The sequence below is a fragment of the Pygoscelis adeliae genome, unplaced genomic scaffold (genome assembly GCF_000699105.1).
Source record: "Pygoscelis adeliae isolate BGI_AS28 unplaced genomic scaffold, ASM69910v1 Scaffold290, whole genome shotgun sequence".
NCBI lineage: Eukaryota > Metazoa > Chordata > Aves > Sphenisciformes > Spheniscidae > Pygoscelis > Pygoscelis adeliae.
In genome coordinates this window covers 1,064,975-1,079,949 of record NW_008823965.1, presented here as the reverse complement: position 1 = coordinate 1,079,949, position 14,975 = coordinate 1,064,975, and the positions used below count along the sequence as shown (strand labels likewise).

The window sequence follows — 14,975 nt, the reverse complement described above, 5'->3', positions numbered from 1 at the left end:
CTCTGCTCGACTAAGCAGAAAATGCAGGTGGTCTTAAACATCTTTATTTTCACCTCCTGTTTTGAATGCAGTTAAACAAAATCTGCTGTAATTGCAGGGAGGATAACCAGCTTCCAGTGCAGTCCCAAATCCTGCCCTAAGATCAGTTTTGAAGCAAACGGCTCGGGGAGGGACCCCCTGTGCAGACTGCAAGTGTGCTAGCAAAGGTCCCGGGCTGGTCCCTGCCCCATCTGTCCCCAGCGCAGGACATGCAGGAAGCTCGTCCCCAACTTCTGTTTTCACGGTGCACCTCCTACACTTCTCCTCTTGGAATCTTGTTTTCCACTTTTTGGAGATTTGTGAAACATATGCTTTGGAGGGTTCCCAATTTTTTTCACAGCAAGAAAAGAATTACTCTTTGCATTGTAAAAAGGCTCACGAAGAAGTACGCTGCTTCTTTATAATGGACTTGCCTGGCACAACTCAACAATCCACATTTCTCATCACTTCACAGTACGCTTTTATAGGGTATAAAAATGGTGTTATGATCCATGTTCCCAAACCTTGCCTCAGCTAGCAAGAACATCAATAAACATGGCTTGATAGACACCAGAGCTGCACCACCGTTTCCCTCGGTGCTTTGAACATGCCCTAACATACCTTTTGAATTTATTCTCCATATATGAAACTACTCCTGCCTCTGTTGACCTTTTAACGTATCAAAGGTAATACTTGTGTGCTTAGGAAAAGTTACTTCTCCCAGGATACGTTTCCAATCTGGTCACTTACTGTACTTAGAAATGTTTTCTTTGCTTCATCATATGTCCCACTTTTTTTTCTCTTTCCTTGATTTAAATTAATCTGCAGTTAGGGAGGTCAGTGTACCTGGAACTGGCAAAAGATTTTACTTCCTTTCTCCCCCTTTCTTTTTTCTTCTCTCTCTGTAAAATTATTGCTGTTATTTCTTTGGTTCACAACTGAGATGATGGGTTGATGTTTGAACAGTTAAGCACTCTGTTCCAGGAAAATCTGTCTTTGTTCCAAGGCTTCCAGCGGAGAGGCTCCTTCCACCTTGATCTTTCAGCAGAGCACTAAAACATTTGGCAAGTTTTTTGTCACGTTTTTTGCTGCTGTCCAGGGTTTTTCAGAGATTCCCTTTGGACAGCTTCCACCCTTGAGCTTGCCCACTGTAGGAAATACTTCTACTTGTATTTACACAGCCACATCATCAGAACCGGTGCATCACTCTCGGATCTTCATTAGCCGGTACCTGACACCCACTTGCTCACCTCCTTGGATTTGCTTCTCTCTGGTTTTAAAGCAAGTTTTTCCTCTCGACACTTTGTGCCAAGCGTACTCGTAGATGGCTTTGTGCTGATGGGAAGATCGTTAGGACACAGGGTTTGAACAGCGGTTGCGCCGATGGGCTTGTGGATCATCATTCTGCTGACAAAAGGGAGGCGGCTCGGCAGGCTGTCAGAAAGCAATCCCCTCTGCAAGACATCAGTGGTTTGACTCATAATTTTAGACTGGGAAAGGTGTAGGATCAGCTTCTACCTGAGTGATAGGATTCTCCCTAATAATCAGATTTCTTTTCCATATTAAATTCCCCAGAAACTTGTGATTAGCCCCACTTCTGAGAGTTCACAGCGGCTTAATTCTACTGTAAAACTGTCAGCAGTGATTTTCTTTTTTTAAGACGGATTTTGGTTCTTGTACAGAACTACTTCTTGCTAAATTCCTTTTCAACCAAACACACTTGTCATTTCTCAGCCATTAAAGACAATAAACTCCCTCTTTGGATTTTTACATGCTGAACTTAGTTTATAATGATGGATACTTGTTTATAACACGCTGAAGATTTTTGTTAGCTTTCTGGCGTAAAAATTGGAATCTTGTCATTTGATTCGTAGTTATTAGTAGCAGGTTTATCTTTTTAAATATGTACAAGCTATGATTTCAGTGGAATATTTATTGTCCACAAGAATGGTAGTCTGCAGCTCTCGGAATCTGTCTTGCTTTGGTCAGCAGCATGGATATAATCATCAAACTATCCACATGGACTAAAGCTACTTTCACAGGAGGATTTAGGTATTGCAACCCAGAAGGTCACGGTACCAGGTTTTAGATGCCGGGGTCCCTGGGGAGAGACGGGCTTTCCTCCCCTGGCTGGCGGGGCTGTGCGTAACAGGGCAGCTCCATCTCTGGGTGTGAATGGTCCCGTGTTTGCTGTGGTGCTTAAGGCAGTTGGTGCTATAAAGTGTATTTAGAGGGGGCTATAAAGCGTGTGCAGAGCTGAGTTGCTGAATCAGGCCCTCCTGGGGAAGCAGGCAGGGAGAAACACCCACTTTGATCATCCCAGATGTGCTGGGAAGGGGCCAAGGTGCTGGGAAAACTGGGGCGGTTCTTCCTGGATCCAGGGAAATCTGCCAGACAGGGACAGGGCCTGTGGGGTCAGGCAAGGATTTGGGGCATCATGATTTGGACTTCCAGACACCGAAGTTTCTCCTTCATCCCTCTCTGTGTACCTGATCCCTTTGGGCTTTTGGTGGCTTCTGGTTAAGTGGTTAATCCCAAATTACATTATAGGTTGCGTTGCTTCATAAATCACAGCAAAGCATGTCCTTGCCATCAGTGCTCCAAAATGGGTTTTAATGAAGGAAGAAAAAAGAGGATTGGCTGTAAAAATCCAGTTCTTGTGCTTCCAGGTTAGAGCATGCTGCATTTCATAAATGAATGGCACAACATGAATTAAGGGTCTGGAGAACAAGTCTGATGAGGAGCGGCTGAGGGAACTGGGGTTGTTTAGCCTGGAGGAAAGGAGGCTGAGGGGAGACCTCATCGCTCTCTACAAGTACCTGAAAGGAGGCTGTAGCGAGGTGGGTGTCGGTCTCTTCTCCCAGGTAACAAGCGATAGGACGAGAGGAAACGGCCTCAAGTTGGGCCAGGGGAGGTTCAGATTGGACATGAGGAAAAATTTCTGTACTGAAAGAGTGGTTAAACCTTGGAACAGGCTGCCCAGGGAAGTGGTTGAGTCACCATCCCTGGAGGTATTTAAAAGATGGGTAGATGAGGTGCTGAGGGACATGGTTTAGTGGGCATGGGGGTGTTGGGTCGACGGTTGGACTCGATGATCTTAGAGGTCTTTTCCAACCTTAATGATTCTGTGATTCTGTGAATTATCACACTTTCCTCTTACCCTTGATGTTTTTTGCATTTGTTTGGGTTGATGCACCCACTTTCTGTCCTTTTCTGCTTTTGTGGGAGATCCGTTTATCTCAGTGACACAGATGGATGTGTACGGCTGAAGCAGTGAGGCAGTTCCCCGCAGGCAGCAGCCGGCGGGGCAGAAGCCTGCAGGGGCTGGGGGATCTGGCATGATCCCTTCGGTCAGCGTCTCCACTGGTGTACATCAGCCGTGTTCGTCTGAAGTCAAGGAGTTTCACTGAGCATCTGGCAGCAGACTTTAACCCATGCACAAATGTTCATCTGCCGTTTACTGAAAAACCTGTACGTGGTGGGCTTTCTCGTAGGCAGTGATCTGATGGGAGAAGACGGAGAGATTCCAGGATAAGGACATTAGTAAGAAAAATTTTAATTTTAATTTGTCCCCATAAGAATAATGCCCTATAGGCACACCCTTCTAGTCACCTTTCGTGATGTCTGTAACAGGAGGTCAGAGTGCCATTGTCAAGTAAAAAAAAAAGGTGGCGTTATTCAAGGCAGTAGAAGTCCTTGTACGACTTTTTTTTTTAAGTAGTTCTTGCTTATTCCTGAAAGCTTTGCTTTTAGCCATAAACAGTGAGCCATCTTTGTCTAACTCCTGTTTGCATTTGGAGTTGTTACTGCAAATTGCCAAGTGCAAACATGAGGCATGTGGAAGGGTAAATCTCCTGCCCTTTGAGTATGGTCTTTTCCGAGGATGAGAGTGAGATGAGTTAAATGACCAAAAGCCTTAGGCTAGGACATGCCAGTTGCAATAATTTTTTCACTCCATCATCTCACCTTGCGATGTCGCTCTGCCTTATCCAGCCACCAGATGTCTGATGGATAATATAAGTGACAAGGGCAAAACCTCCTCAATGTATGCAGAGGAAAACTTCAGACAGCGAGGACGGGCCTGCTGGCTCCTGACCAGCTGGGTCCTGCCTGGCCTTTCCAAAGCCTGGTTGGGGTGAAATCCCTCCCTCGGACAGGCTTTGAGAGGAGGAGATCAGACCTTGGTACTGCGAGTCACCAAGTGCTCTGGCCCCGCTCCAGCAGCACACTTAAGCACACGCTTAACTTTCAGCATATATATACTACCGTTGAAGTCACTGTGGCTATTTGCACGGTTAAAATTGAGTGTATGCTTAAGCTGGCTTGGGACCAGAGATTTCAGGGCTTTGTAGGTCCAGTCCTTGCTGGAGCCTAGATAACTAGCTCATGCTTTTAATGAATTCAGAATCGAGCCAAAAGAATTTATCTTCCCGGACTTGGAAGGCTTACAAGGAAACAATTTTATGTTTTTATTATTATTATTATTATTATTATTATTATTATTATTTTCTAAACAAAATTTCACATTTTTCTTTAGTCCTTAAAGAAACACATTTTCATAGTGTTCTTGGAGGGATCTAGAGACTTGGAGTGAACAATTTCCAAAATGCCCAGAGCTGATGGAAGGGTATCTGGGACCCGCTGCCTGGCCAGGGCAGGACTCGGTGGCTCTGGAGGTGCCTTCTGGGCAGCTGTGGCATTGCACTGGGGTGTCCTCAGACAGAAGATTTCTTTCCAGGCAGCCCTGGCACAGACTTGCCCAGTGACCTTGGGTGAGTTACTTAAACCTTGATGTTCCAGCTCTTCCCTGGTGTAAGGAATAAAACTCTTTATATCAGCACTGATAGCTCATTTTGCCTCAGCTAAGGATTTGGCCCTCTAGGTGTGTTTTGCAATCTCTCCTCCATTCCCTGATCTTGATTGCTCAACTAATAAGTATCGAGAGTAAGTTTCCAAACCAGCTCCTGATGTTACTGGTGCTCTATCCTTACAGCAGCCTCTCAGCTGCCCTGAATACAAACATTTCCATCGCTCTGGTTTAATATCTGAATCCGTCTCATGACGTTCGTGAAATATGTTAAAATACTTGTAGGGAAGTTGTGATTACAGCAGGCTGTGCACATAGCATTAGATGCAACTCTAATAAATTGAATGTTAACACAGTGAGATTTGCTACAGAAAGTGTCAGAAGAAGGTCATCGCTCCACTGTTATTCCCTAAGGAAAAGCTGGTTACAGCATAGGCGCGTGGCAAGGAGTGACATTACCGACATGGAAGCCCCTGCTATAAATGACTCAAATATGCTAATTTCTGTGAAGCAGTTGCAAACCGCAGGTGCCTCGTGCTTACGAATGCTGCAGGTGGCTTTGCAGCTTTGGGCAGGCAGCAGCAGGCAGGGGCACGAGGCGGGCAGGCGAGGACAGGAGCCGGGGCGCTGCCGTGCACGTGCTGGGCAGCGACCGGCAGGAAAATAGAAATCGCCCTCCGAGCTCCTCCCAAACACCCAGCGAGTGCCTAGTATTTGCAAGTGAGATTTATTTATCCTGTGTACAAGTACTCATTAGACAGTAGCTTGGAACCGACGCGTACATTATCTCATAGTGAGGTAAGACAAATAAATTACAAGTTAGAGGCCCCGAGTGGGATTAGTGATGCACCTTAGGAAAATATTTTGGTTTCTGTTTATATGTCGGCTGCGTTGTGAAATGTTTCATCTGGAAAAGGTGATATGAGACCGGAGAAATATTTGCTTTTATAATGCAAAAAATATTTCAGTTTCATTCTTAACTGATTGCTAGTGATATAAACCAAATTTCACATTTCCGGAGCTTCGATGACTGCTCGGCCGCTTTCCTACAGATTCTCTTGTGCAAACTTTCTTCTAACCGATAAGAAACTGCCCCTTTATCTCCCCTTGTTTGTGAACACTTCTCCGTGTGCATATTATTTATAAAGAAAAAATTACCCAAGGCCCAGCAGGAGTCCCTGTCTCTGGTAGGCTCGGTCTGCTGAGTGGGAGGACGTTCAGGATGCTCGGGCAGGCTTTAGGGCAGTGTGCTGGGCGACATCCATCCCTGCCGTGCAGCTCCATCCAGGCGGGTCTGTGATGGAGAAGCCTTCGCCCCTCCTCTGCAGTAACTTTAAGGTACGGTATCCCCTGCCATTCAGCTGCGGAGGAACTGTACCCACGATGAACTTGGCCTTTCCAAGCATTACACTCTCTATTACACAAGAAAGAGTCTCCTATTACAATTTGAGTGATATATTAGTATATAGCACAGTTCCAATGTTTTTTCAACACTAAGATTTTTTTTAATTCAAACGAAACAATCAGAATTAAATTCCTTGGCTCCGACAGTTACCACTAATTCTCAAGCAATATGACAAATCCACACTTGTGTCTCAAAGTGTAACATAAGATCTTAGTTATCCAGAAAACCCTGATGAGTTGTCAGATCTTTCCTTACTTGTGGGTAAATATGAGCCTTTTATAATCCATTATACATCCTTTGTACGTGTGTATATATATATATATGTGCATTTGCACATGCCACGAGATTGATAATAAGCGAGATAAATCTTGCTGTTTTCTTAAGGGAAGTAATATATTATTCAAGTCCCTCCAGTGGAATTGGCATATTTCTACTTCGCGAAGTGAGCTCGCTAAGACAGAGTATGCCTGCAAACCCCTTCCAAAGAGTTCAGAAATGACTTGGCATATAAACAAATAAGCAAATAAGCATTGTTATGTAGTGCCACAGAAATACCAGATGTATCCTTCCTGCATCTTACACAGCTTTTCCCAGTGAAGCCAATACAAAGACTTCAGCATCATAAAGTCGCAGCTTTTATTCAGATGAGAAGTAAAACAAAATAAAGACTCATCTAAAAAAGACTCCACTGAGATTTAATGGAATTCATTGTGTGTTTAAATCTCCTAGGCATTGTTGAAAATCTCAATAATCATCTTATTGCAAGCTTAACTAAGTCGTAGATCTTCAGAGGGTGGGAAACTTTACTAGGAAAAAAAAAGTTACTGGATTTTCTAATTTTAACCAGGACTGAGAATTATAAGTATGTGAATACCACAAGAAAACATTTCCAACCTTGCAAAAACTGAAAAGCGCTGAAGATCTTTTGCGAATCCTTTTTTAATGAAATTTCCAGACCTAGAGGTTGAAAGAACATCAGGTGAAGTTTCTGCTGTGCAGAATCGTACCTGGTAACGCGCACCCACCCCAACTGCCCCGTGTTGTGCAGAACTCTCTGTTCTTCAGGATGCTCTACTTTATGTCAGGATTAAATGTCAAAAAATGTTAATCTCTAAGGGGGCTTGGGGCTGATCGTAGCATTCCTGATTTTTTCCAGGCGTTCTGATTCTGTAAAGGGTTAAAATATGCAAGAATCTTGCTATTCAAGGGAGAAAAGAAGTTTTTTTGTAAATTAGTTTTACTACGAGGTGGTATTTTGTTTTTAAAATCATAATAGCATCCAATTATACTGTAGTTTCCATCTCTTTTTGCTTTTAGACCGCTAAATAAATTGCGTCCAGTATTGCAAAAAGAGTACGAACACACTTATATTATTTTTCAGTGCACTGTATTCCTTAGGTTGTACTTGAGCTGCGCCTTCCCCATCGGTGCCTGCAGCGCGCGGTGGCAGCCGCCTGTGCCCATGCTCGCCCCCAGCATCTTGTTCTTTTAAGCAAGATGACAAAGTCCTGTGCTTCTGGTACTGCAAAACCGCGGCATAAATTTCCCCGATGACACCAAACGCAGATTTTTTGCATTTTATCTTTTAAGTCCTGCTTTGGATGGATGTCACATCCTGCCTCCAGTTTTTAAACCATCCCGTCTCTCTCCCGTGTCCTTTTGCTAACCTCCGCGTCTCTGGGGAAGCCAGGAGCTCGGCCAGGGCTGCAGGAGCCCTCGGCGACGCTCGGGGGGCTCTGAGGGGCTTCCTTCAGCTTTTGCCAGCCCGGGGCTCGACGTCAGCACTGCGGTGACACTCTGGTCCCTCGTTTGGTGGCCAGGTGTATTACCAGCGGGCTGGTGTGAAACTGCAGTTTGGATGGTATCTAACAGAGTCGCAGGGAGCATTCAAGGCAAAGGCAGAGTTTAATAAATATACTTAATCATTTATGTTTTGACCTTAACCCAGACTCGTACTCAGACACAGAAAGCGGAGAGTTGAAAACGTACTTTGTCAAGGCTCCTTTGGCTGATGCCGTGGTAAAACAGGGCAGCCTTGCTCTGAGGAAAGGCAGATCCTTCAGAAAGGAGAGTAAAAGGTCAGAACTAATCCAAAAGGACAAGCAGTGTATGTCTGTGTGTATATTGGGTTTCACATATGAAATCCAGTCATGATAAATCTGATGGCTTTAGAAACATCTACTTTGATTAATGAAAACATAGTTCCCATAGACCATGTGTTTCATACTTCAAAGTTCTCCTGGATTTAGGACCTTAGGTTTTGTTATTCATATAACATGCAGGAAACTATTTTTAAATGAATAAGGGAGTTTTAAAAAAAGAAAAAGGCAAATGTTTCAACATCGGTGGTACAGATAGACTGGATAATAAGAAGCAAAATTAACAAACAACAGACATTTTATAATGCATTTTACAATAATGTTTACATTCTTTCCTCTATATTTGTTTTTCCTTGAAAAGATTTATGTATTTATAAAAATATCTCACTGCTCCGGCTCTGAAAATTGCAGCTTCGCTCACATTTGAAAGCCTTCACGATGGCTGTGATCGCTGGCTATGTTCCTAATCATCTGAAATGCTTCTCCTGAGCCCGTGGTTAACCCCTTGTGTGGGACCGGAGGAGACGGCATTTGTCGGGGCGGTGGAGAGGAGGAGGAGGAAGGCGAGATGGTCCCTAAGGACCTGCCGAGCTTGCACCGCGGCACCGCTGTGATCCTGAACGTTACCATCCATTGCCTTGGCCGGTGTCCTGAGCCGGGCAGCGGGAGCGTGTGGCCGCTGCCGCAGCGAACGTGGGCAATGGCTGGGCAATCTCCTGCCCGACCATCCGCCTTCATCCCCGCAAAGCCACTGGGCACGGGGGCTCCCAGGGCCACCCCACCGCCGGGCTTGCTCCTCCCGGCAGCTGCGTGTTCGCTTAAAACTCATTTAGAAATAATGACAGAGGAATAAACAGTATTTTTGTTTACAATTCTGTAGCGCGCTGAGGAGGGACACAGGAACCTCTCAGCCTCGCTTAGCCAAAAGATCAAAGGGATTTGAAAGTGTTCGTTGCCTGTGGGACCGGGCACCCCGACTGAAGTCTCCATTAATTAAATGCACTCACAGGATACAGAGCTGGTGAGTAATGTCCTGTTTATAGCAGAACTGTGAGCGATTCTGGAAAAAAAGAAACTCCGTGGGAGGGAAGATGACAGGGAAGTAGAGTTACTCGCAAAGGCTGTAGCTCCTGCCATCGTTTCCAAGGGCAATAATTAACACTCACACCTTGATTTAACAGCCATGCACGGAGGTGAGTTGTTGCAAAGTCTGTCACACGTAGGTCGGCGTGCACGTGCCGTGGGAGAGCTGGAAGGCAGCATGTAAGCTGTGCATCAGAGAGGATCAGCAGCGCGTGCTGCCGAGCACAGGCACGTGTTCAAAAGTCAGATACGGGCAGGTCGGGGAGATGCCGCTTCCTCCCCACTTAAATGAGGAATTTGCACAGGTCCCCGTTCAAGTACTGAGAGCTGCTGCTTTGTGGCATTCCCCCTGGAGTAGCAAAGTCACGGCATGAAAGTGAATTGGCAAACCCTGTAGGAAAGTTCAACCATTAATATTTAAACGGGGTATGTTACAATTTGACTCACTACTTGGGGCAAGGAATTTCCATGTGCTGGTTCCTCACACGCCCGTGGGGTTCTCGCTGCCGGCCGAGGCTTTTCTGGGCAGCTCTGTCATGCTCACGCTGCGCTTGCCAGTGCGTCCGATGCCAAGCAGATCAGGACTCCCTTCAAAGTCCACTCCGGCTTCTGAAGGGGCCAGAAAAGGCAGGGGCTTGGTGATGGGCAGCCCCTCCTCTCCCTCCGAGACTGTCTCGGTTGCACCCCAGGGTGTGCCGTCCCCGGGGGTAGATCCCCCATCCCTTTCATGAGAAGGATGCATCTTTTATCGGTTAAAATTGGCAGGTCATTTCCTCTCCTATTTACTCTGTTATTTTTGCTCACACGTATGTTGCAATATGCAAGGTGAGGCTCAAAACTGTCAAGCTCTTTAATAGAACCATTACTGTATTTTTGGAGAACATACTCTTTTTGATTTACTGTTCCTTAGAAGACAGGAAATGGAGCTACTTGATTTCATATTTTAAACAAAGCCGTCCAAAGGTTTAATGAAAAAAATTTCCCCTGGCTTTCGAATTAAAGGGCTATGGTGAAAGATTTAGCTTAGCTATTTTGACTTAGAAAAATAACACACTAGAAGCATTAAAATATTTTGTAAAAATACTTTCTACTACTAGATTTTTCAGAGAAGAAAATAAGTTTCTCTGGTTTTCTCGGTCTTGCTTGGTAGGGCTAACTGTGAAATGAAGGGAGATTTCCAAGGTTTGGGGCTTTTTTTTTTTGCTTTCTGTAGAATTTATTTTCCTTTTCTATTAAAAGCCTTGACACAATTGCAATGTGAAAGACAAATCCTGTGCTTCTAAGCAAGGTAATTTGGTATGAGTAATAACAGAAGCCTTTGCCATTAATAAAATGCGAGAAACGTTAAGCAGAAAGTCAGGGGGCCTGATTCTGCTCCGTCCAGCAGCGGCATGAGTAAAGGGTGGTGCTCGTTGGGAGGCAAATGTCAGTGGAAGGACAGAAGTGGGAGATCGGTATCAGGAGAAAATTAAAGTTTTAATAGGAAAATCCTGCGTGTGGAGCCGAACTAGCTTGGAGAGTTTGGGGCAGTGTAAAGCTAAACACGCTGGAATTGCAAAACAAAGCACTTTCGACCTAGATGTTCAAGCCAAGGTTTCTGCTTGTTCCATTTGATTTGATTTGGGGTTGTTTTTCATTTGTAGTGCCGTGGGTCTGGGACAGTGCTTGGGCATCATACGAAGAAGGCTGATGGTCTTAATTTCCACCCAGTTTCATCTTCAGTAAATAAGAGGAGAAGTAAATGTTCTGCTAGCTTGAAAGCATCACACGATAGGATGAAATATTGACACAATTTTAAGTCAATGGGATTTTTTTCAGTGACATAAGGAGGTTTCACCAGGATTTCACTAGTAATTGCTTGACTAAAATAATACCTAATTCGCTTCTTTCTTGAGTTGTTTCTAAATGAATTCCTCCTTTTAGATGGAACCTGTTCCACCATCAAAGCTGTATCAGGTCTGGGAGACAGAAGAAAGGCTAGGCTTCACACATCAAGGTCTGATATTGGTGGCTGTCAGTAGGATTTCAGCGGTTTGTCAGTAAAGGCACAGGGTGAAGTCTGCCTTCTCTCAACCCTTCAGTAATCCCTTGAATCAGCGGGAGCTTTCTCGGCCCCATTGGTTCTGCAGTTACATTCTGGCTGCAGGTTTTGGGGATTTTGAGAGCAGGACACTCCGCTGAGGTTTATTTGTAAACTGCTCTCTGGCTGACGATGGGGAATTTGATGTGTTATCAACTGAGATACTAGGATTGAAAAGGGGAGAGCAAGGCAGCTAGAAAAGGAGATTACAATTTAATAAATAGCAAAGATACGGTTAGCTGCTATCAGTGTAAGTTTAATGCCATTAGCTCGTGTGCCGTTGGTAACGAAGTACGTAGGATAAAGCACCCAAAGGCTCCTGGGGAGCAACCAGCCCATCCGCCATTTCATGCACTTCACAGAAGAATTTTCCAAGGCGTAAAAATACCCAGGACTTAATTCTGCCTCAAAAAAAATTATTTTACTTTGGTACGCGTGCAGTCTGCTGATGTAATGGCACGAAGAACAGGAAGGTCCCTGACAACCAGTCTTGTTTTTCCTGAAACAGTTTTGTTTTATATCGGAGAGGGACAGAGCCAGGGCTTTATGGTAGGAGGTGACCTGCCTGTTCAAGCAAGGTCCCATTTTCTACCCCCACGCCCCGAGTAACCTCGGTCGCACATCTGCGTGTGCAGCTTTATGTGGAACCCATTTTATCGATGTGTATATTGAAACGAGGAATTTGTGGACTCCACTGCAACACAGGGCAGATGACGGTGCACAGACGTCCTCTGCCCCCGCCGCCCGTTACTCACGGGCAGGGTGATCACCTGCGGGGTACAGTGGTGGCTGGTGAATCATAGCTGGATGCCTGGACATGAATCATATTGCCAGATGTGTACTCCTAACATGGAGAAGGAGTGAAAAGGGAGGAAGGAGAAGACTAGAGCTTCGCCAGCCTTACAGTTTTTTACAATAAAACTTTCTGTGCAGTTAATCCCTCTAACCTGCATTTGCATTAACACTTGCAACCTCACACGTTGCTGCTAAGAAGTTTTGGCAGCTCTTGGCCCTGATTGCAGGGGTAACGCGGCACTTGTCTCCTTTGCTCTCACTCAAGTATCTCAGGAGCCAGAGACAGGCGCTCTATGAAGTTTCTCCCTGTACATGTATGCAGGCATCTTGGCAGAGCTTCAAAAGCCATTTGCCTTATTATTCATAAGTCTGCTTATAGGAGCAGAAATGCTCCCATTTCTCACTTTGGGAATAAGGGCAGACACTAGTAAAGAAGGGATTTCTCATCAGCATCTCTGGCACAACCCTGCAAACCCCCCGGAGCTCGCCATCGCCCCGCTGCCACCTGGGGTTTTGGGATGCAGGTTTAAAAGCCTTCCAGGTACATGAACAGCCCTATCAAAAACAACTGAAATCGGTGGGGTCTTGGAGTATATGCAGAGTGGGGTCTCAGGGTCGCATGAAACCGCAGAAGGATGACTTGAAAAAAGAAGCTTCAAAAAAAGACCAAATTTTGCTTTTCCTCCTGGAGTTAGGAGAGCTGACAATATGGAAATGTTGCAGAGACTTAAACATCATCGAAATTACTTCGCCTCCTCCCTGCATTTTCTCAAACAAGCTTCAAGAACCCTTGCTTTAAAACAAATTAGTAGACTGGAGTAACCTTATAAATCCAAAGACCCATTAAAAGTTGAAATATTTGGTCATTCCTCCTCTCGGTTTAAACTGGGATTCATCCAGAGTTCAAGTGCATGTATCACATAAGAGCCATGGTCCCATTTTGTAGAGGTCCATTTTAGTGTTGATGGTTTTCTAGTGCCAGGAATCTACTCTGCAGCCAGGCAAAGAGATAAATCAAAGTTGTGCGCGCCGATGAAATTCAGGAGCCAGAAGTCACCATTGCAGCCCATATAAATCCCTGAATGCCAGCCCTGGTGCTTTTGTCCATGCCATTAGAGTTCAAAATTATCTGCCCCTCTTTGCTGATGTATGGATTAACCGGCTGCCCGAGTGTTTACTAACGGTTATCACCCGGTACTTTGGACGTTATCAGAGGAAGGGACGCCTGCCGTGGGGCTTGGTCTCTCACCCTTTCTATTACCACCTGTCAGTGGCAGGGAGTGTGCTGTGAAGCTGTACAGTCACAGACTACAAGTGTAGATAGTTTCTGACGGCTGATCAAAGGGGAAAACCAAAGGCCTGATAACAAGGACGTGTTTCATGTACTTTTAACTTTGAGAAACATTGGCATTTGCATTTTTTCCCCTCGGTAGGCTTGCAGAAACCAGGCACAATAAATGCTGCATATTCAGTTACCTAATAGTTGAGTAAATAGTATGTGCTTGAAGCAACAAAGCATAACTGTAATCTTGTTCCAAGTGGGAATGATTTAAGTAAGCCTTCGCAGAAGACTTGCTGTATAATAAAGTAGAATAATTTTAATTTGTACTTTGAAGTGATCTTGAATTCAGAATCTAATCTTTGTATTCATCAGAACATCATACCCTGTTGTGAATGAGGTAATAACTGCAAGTTTAGGAATTATTTTAAGTATCTTTTGTAGGTACGTGCGCTCCGTCACAATAGCCAGCATCTTCAGTAAAGCGCTGCTGATGAAAGAGTCTCTGTTAGCTCACGTTTGACCTAAAATTTCACAGTGCAGGAACAGAGAATACCACAGATACCCCAGACTGAAAGAAGGGCTCGCTTTTTTCCTTCGGTAGACGTACTTCAAACACAAGGCAGAAAGCAAGCCGTCCTTTCCTCATCAGTCTACCACACTGTTGCGCTTTTCTGCTCGAGAGCAAGAAAGGGATATTGGCTAAAATTTGTGCCCATTAGCAAAGATGAAATGACTGTTTCCATTGTCCAAGATGAGGAGGGGGAAGAGTGCTCAACAGCAGCCCCGTGAAAGGCAAATCGATTTTAAAAATAATTTCTAGTTTTCTAACATGTACTTAATAGCATATATACAGTTTTTTAACATTACAGTTCCTGATTCTGTTGTCATTTCCACCAGCGCCGTTATGCTGATTTCCTGACTCTCACTAATGTGAGACCAGAATTGGGTCTGTATTTTTAATTTAACCTTTTTGCTTACAGCTGCTTGGTCAAAGCTCTTCTTTGGTGCTTAAGGCTTTGTTTGCTCCTGCTGTGCTATTAACACCAACATTTTAACTAACGTGCTAAAATTAGCTTTTCAGGAACTCAAAATGCAAGGGCTTCTTTCTTTCCAATGCAATAAATAAACGTATGGAAGTAGTTTGGTCCCAGGGTCTCCCAAACATCTCCTGTTTGTTTGTTGAAGGTGCCTTCGACCGGAGCGTGACCTTGCTGGAGGTGTGTGGGAGCTGGCCCGAGAACTTCGGTCTCCGTCACATGTCTTCCATGGAGCACACTGAAGAGGGCCTTCGGGAGCGCCTGGCCGATGCGATGTGCGAGTCTCCCAGCAGGGACATAGTGGGATCAGGAACAGGTACAAAGAAGAGGTGTGATCAGAGATCACGTACATCTCACCCAATGGTGATT

General features: G+C 44.8%; 1 protein-coding gene across 7 annotated transcripts in view; it reads left to right on the top strand.

Moving 5' to 3' along the window:
* The window catches only part of BCAS3 (breast carcinoma amplified sequence 3), a 373,363-nt gene that overhangs the window by 334,295 nt on the left and 24,093 nt on the right, over positions 1 to 14,975 (top strand). For 4 of the 7 annotated variants that reach the window (XM_009323994.1, XM_009323979.1, XM_009323987.1 and 1 more), the window contains one exon: positions 14,755 to 14,922. In XM_009323994.1, coding sequence (XP_009322269.1) covers positions 14,755 to 14,922 — 168 coding nt within the window. Of the gene's footprint in view, positions 1 to 14,754; positions 14,970 to 14,975 lie in introns of all 7 variants that reach the window. The other 3 variants (XM_009324002.1, XM_009324009.1, XR_663607.1) reach the window with 2 other exon arrangements.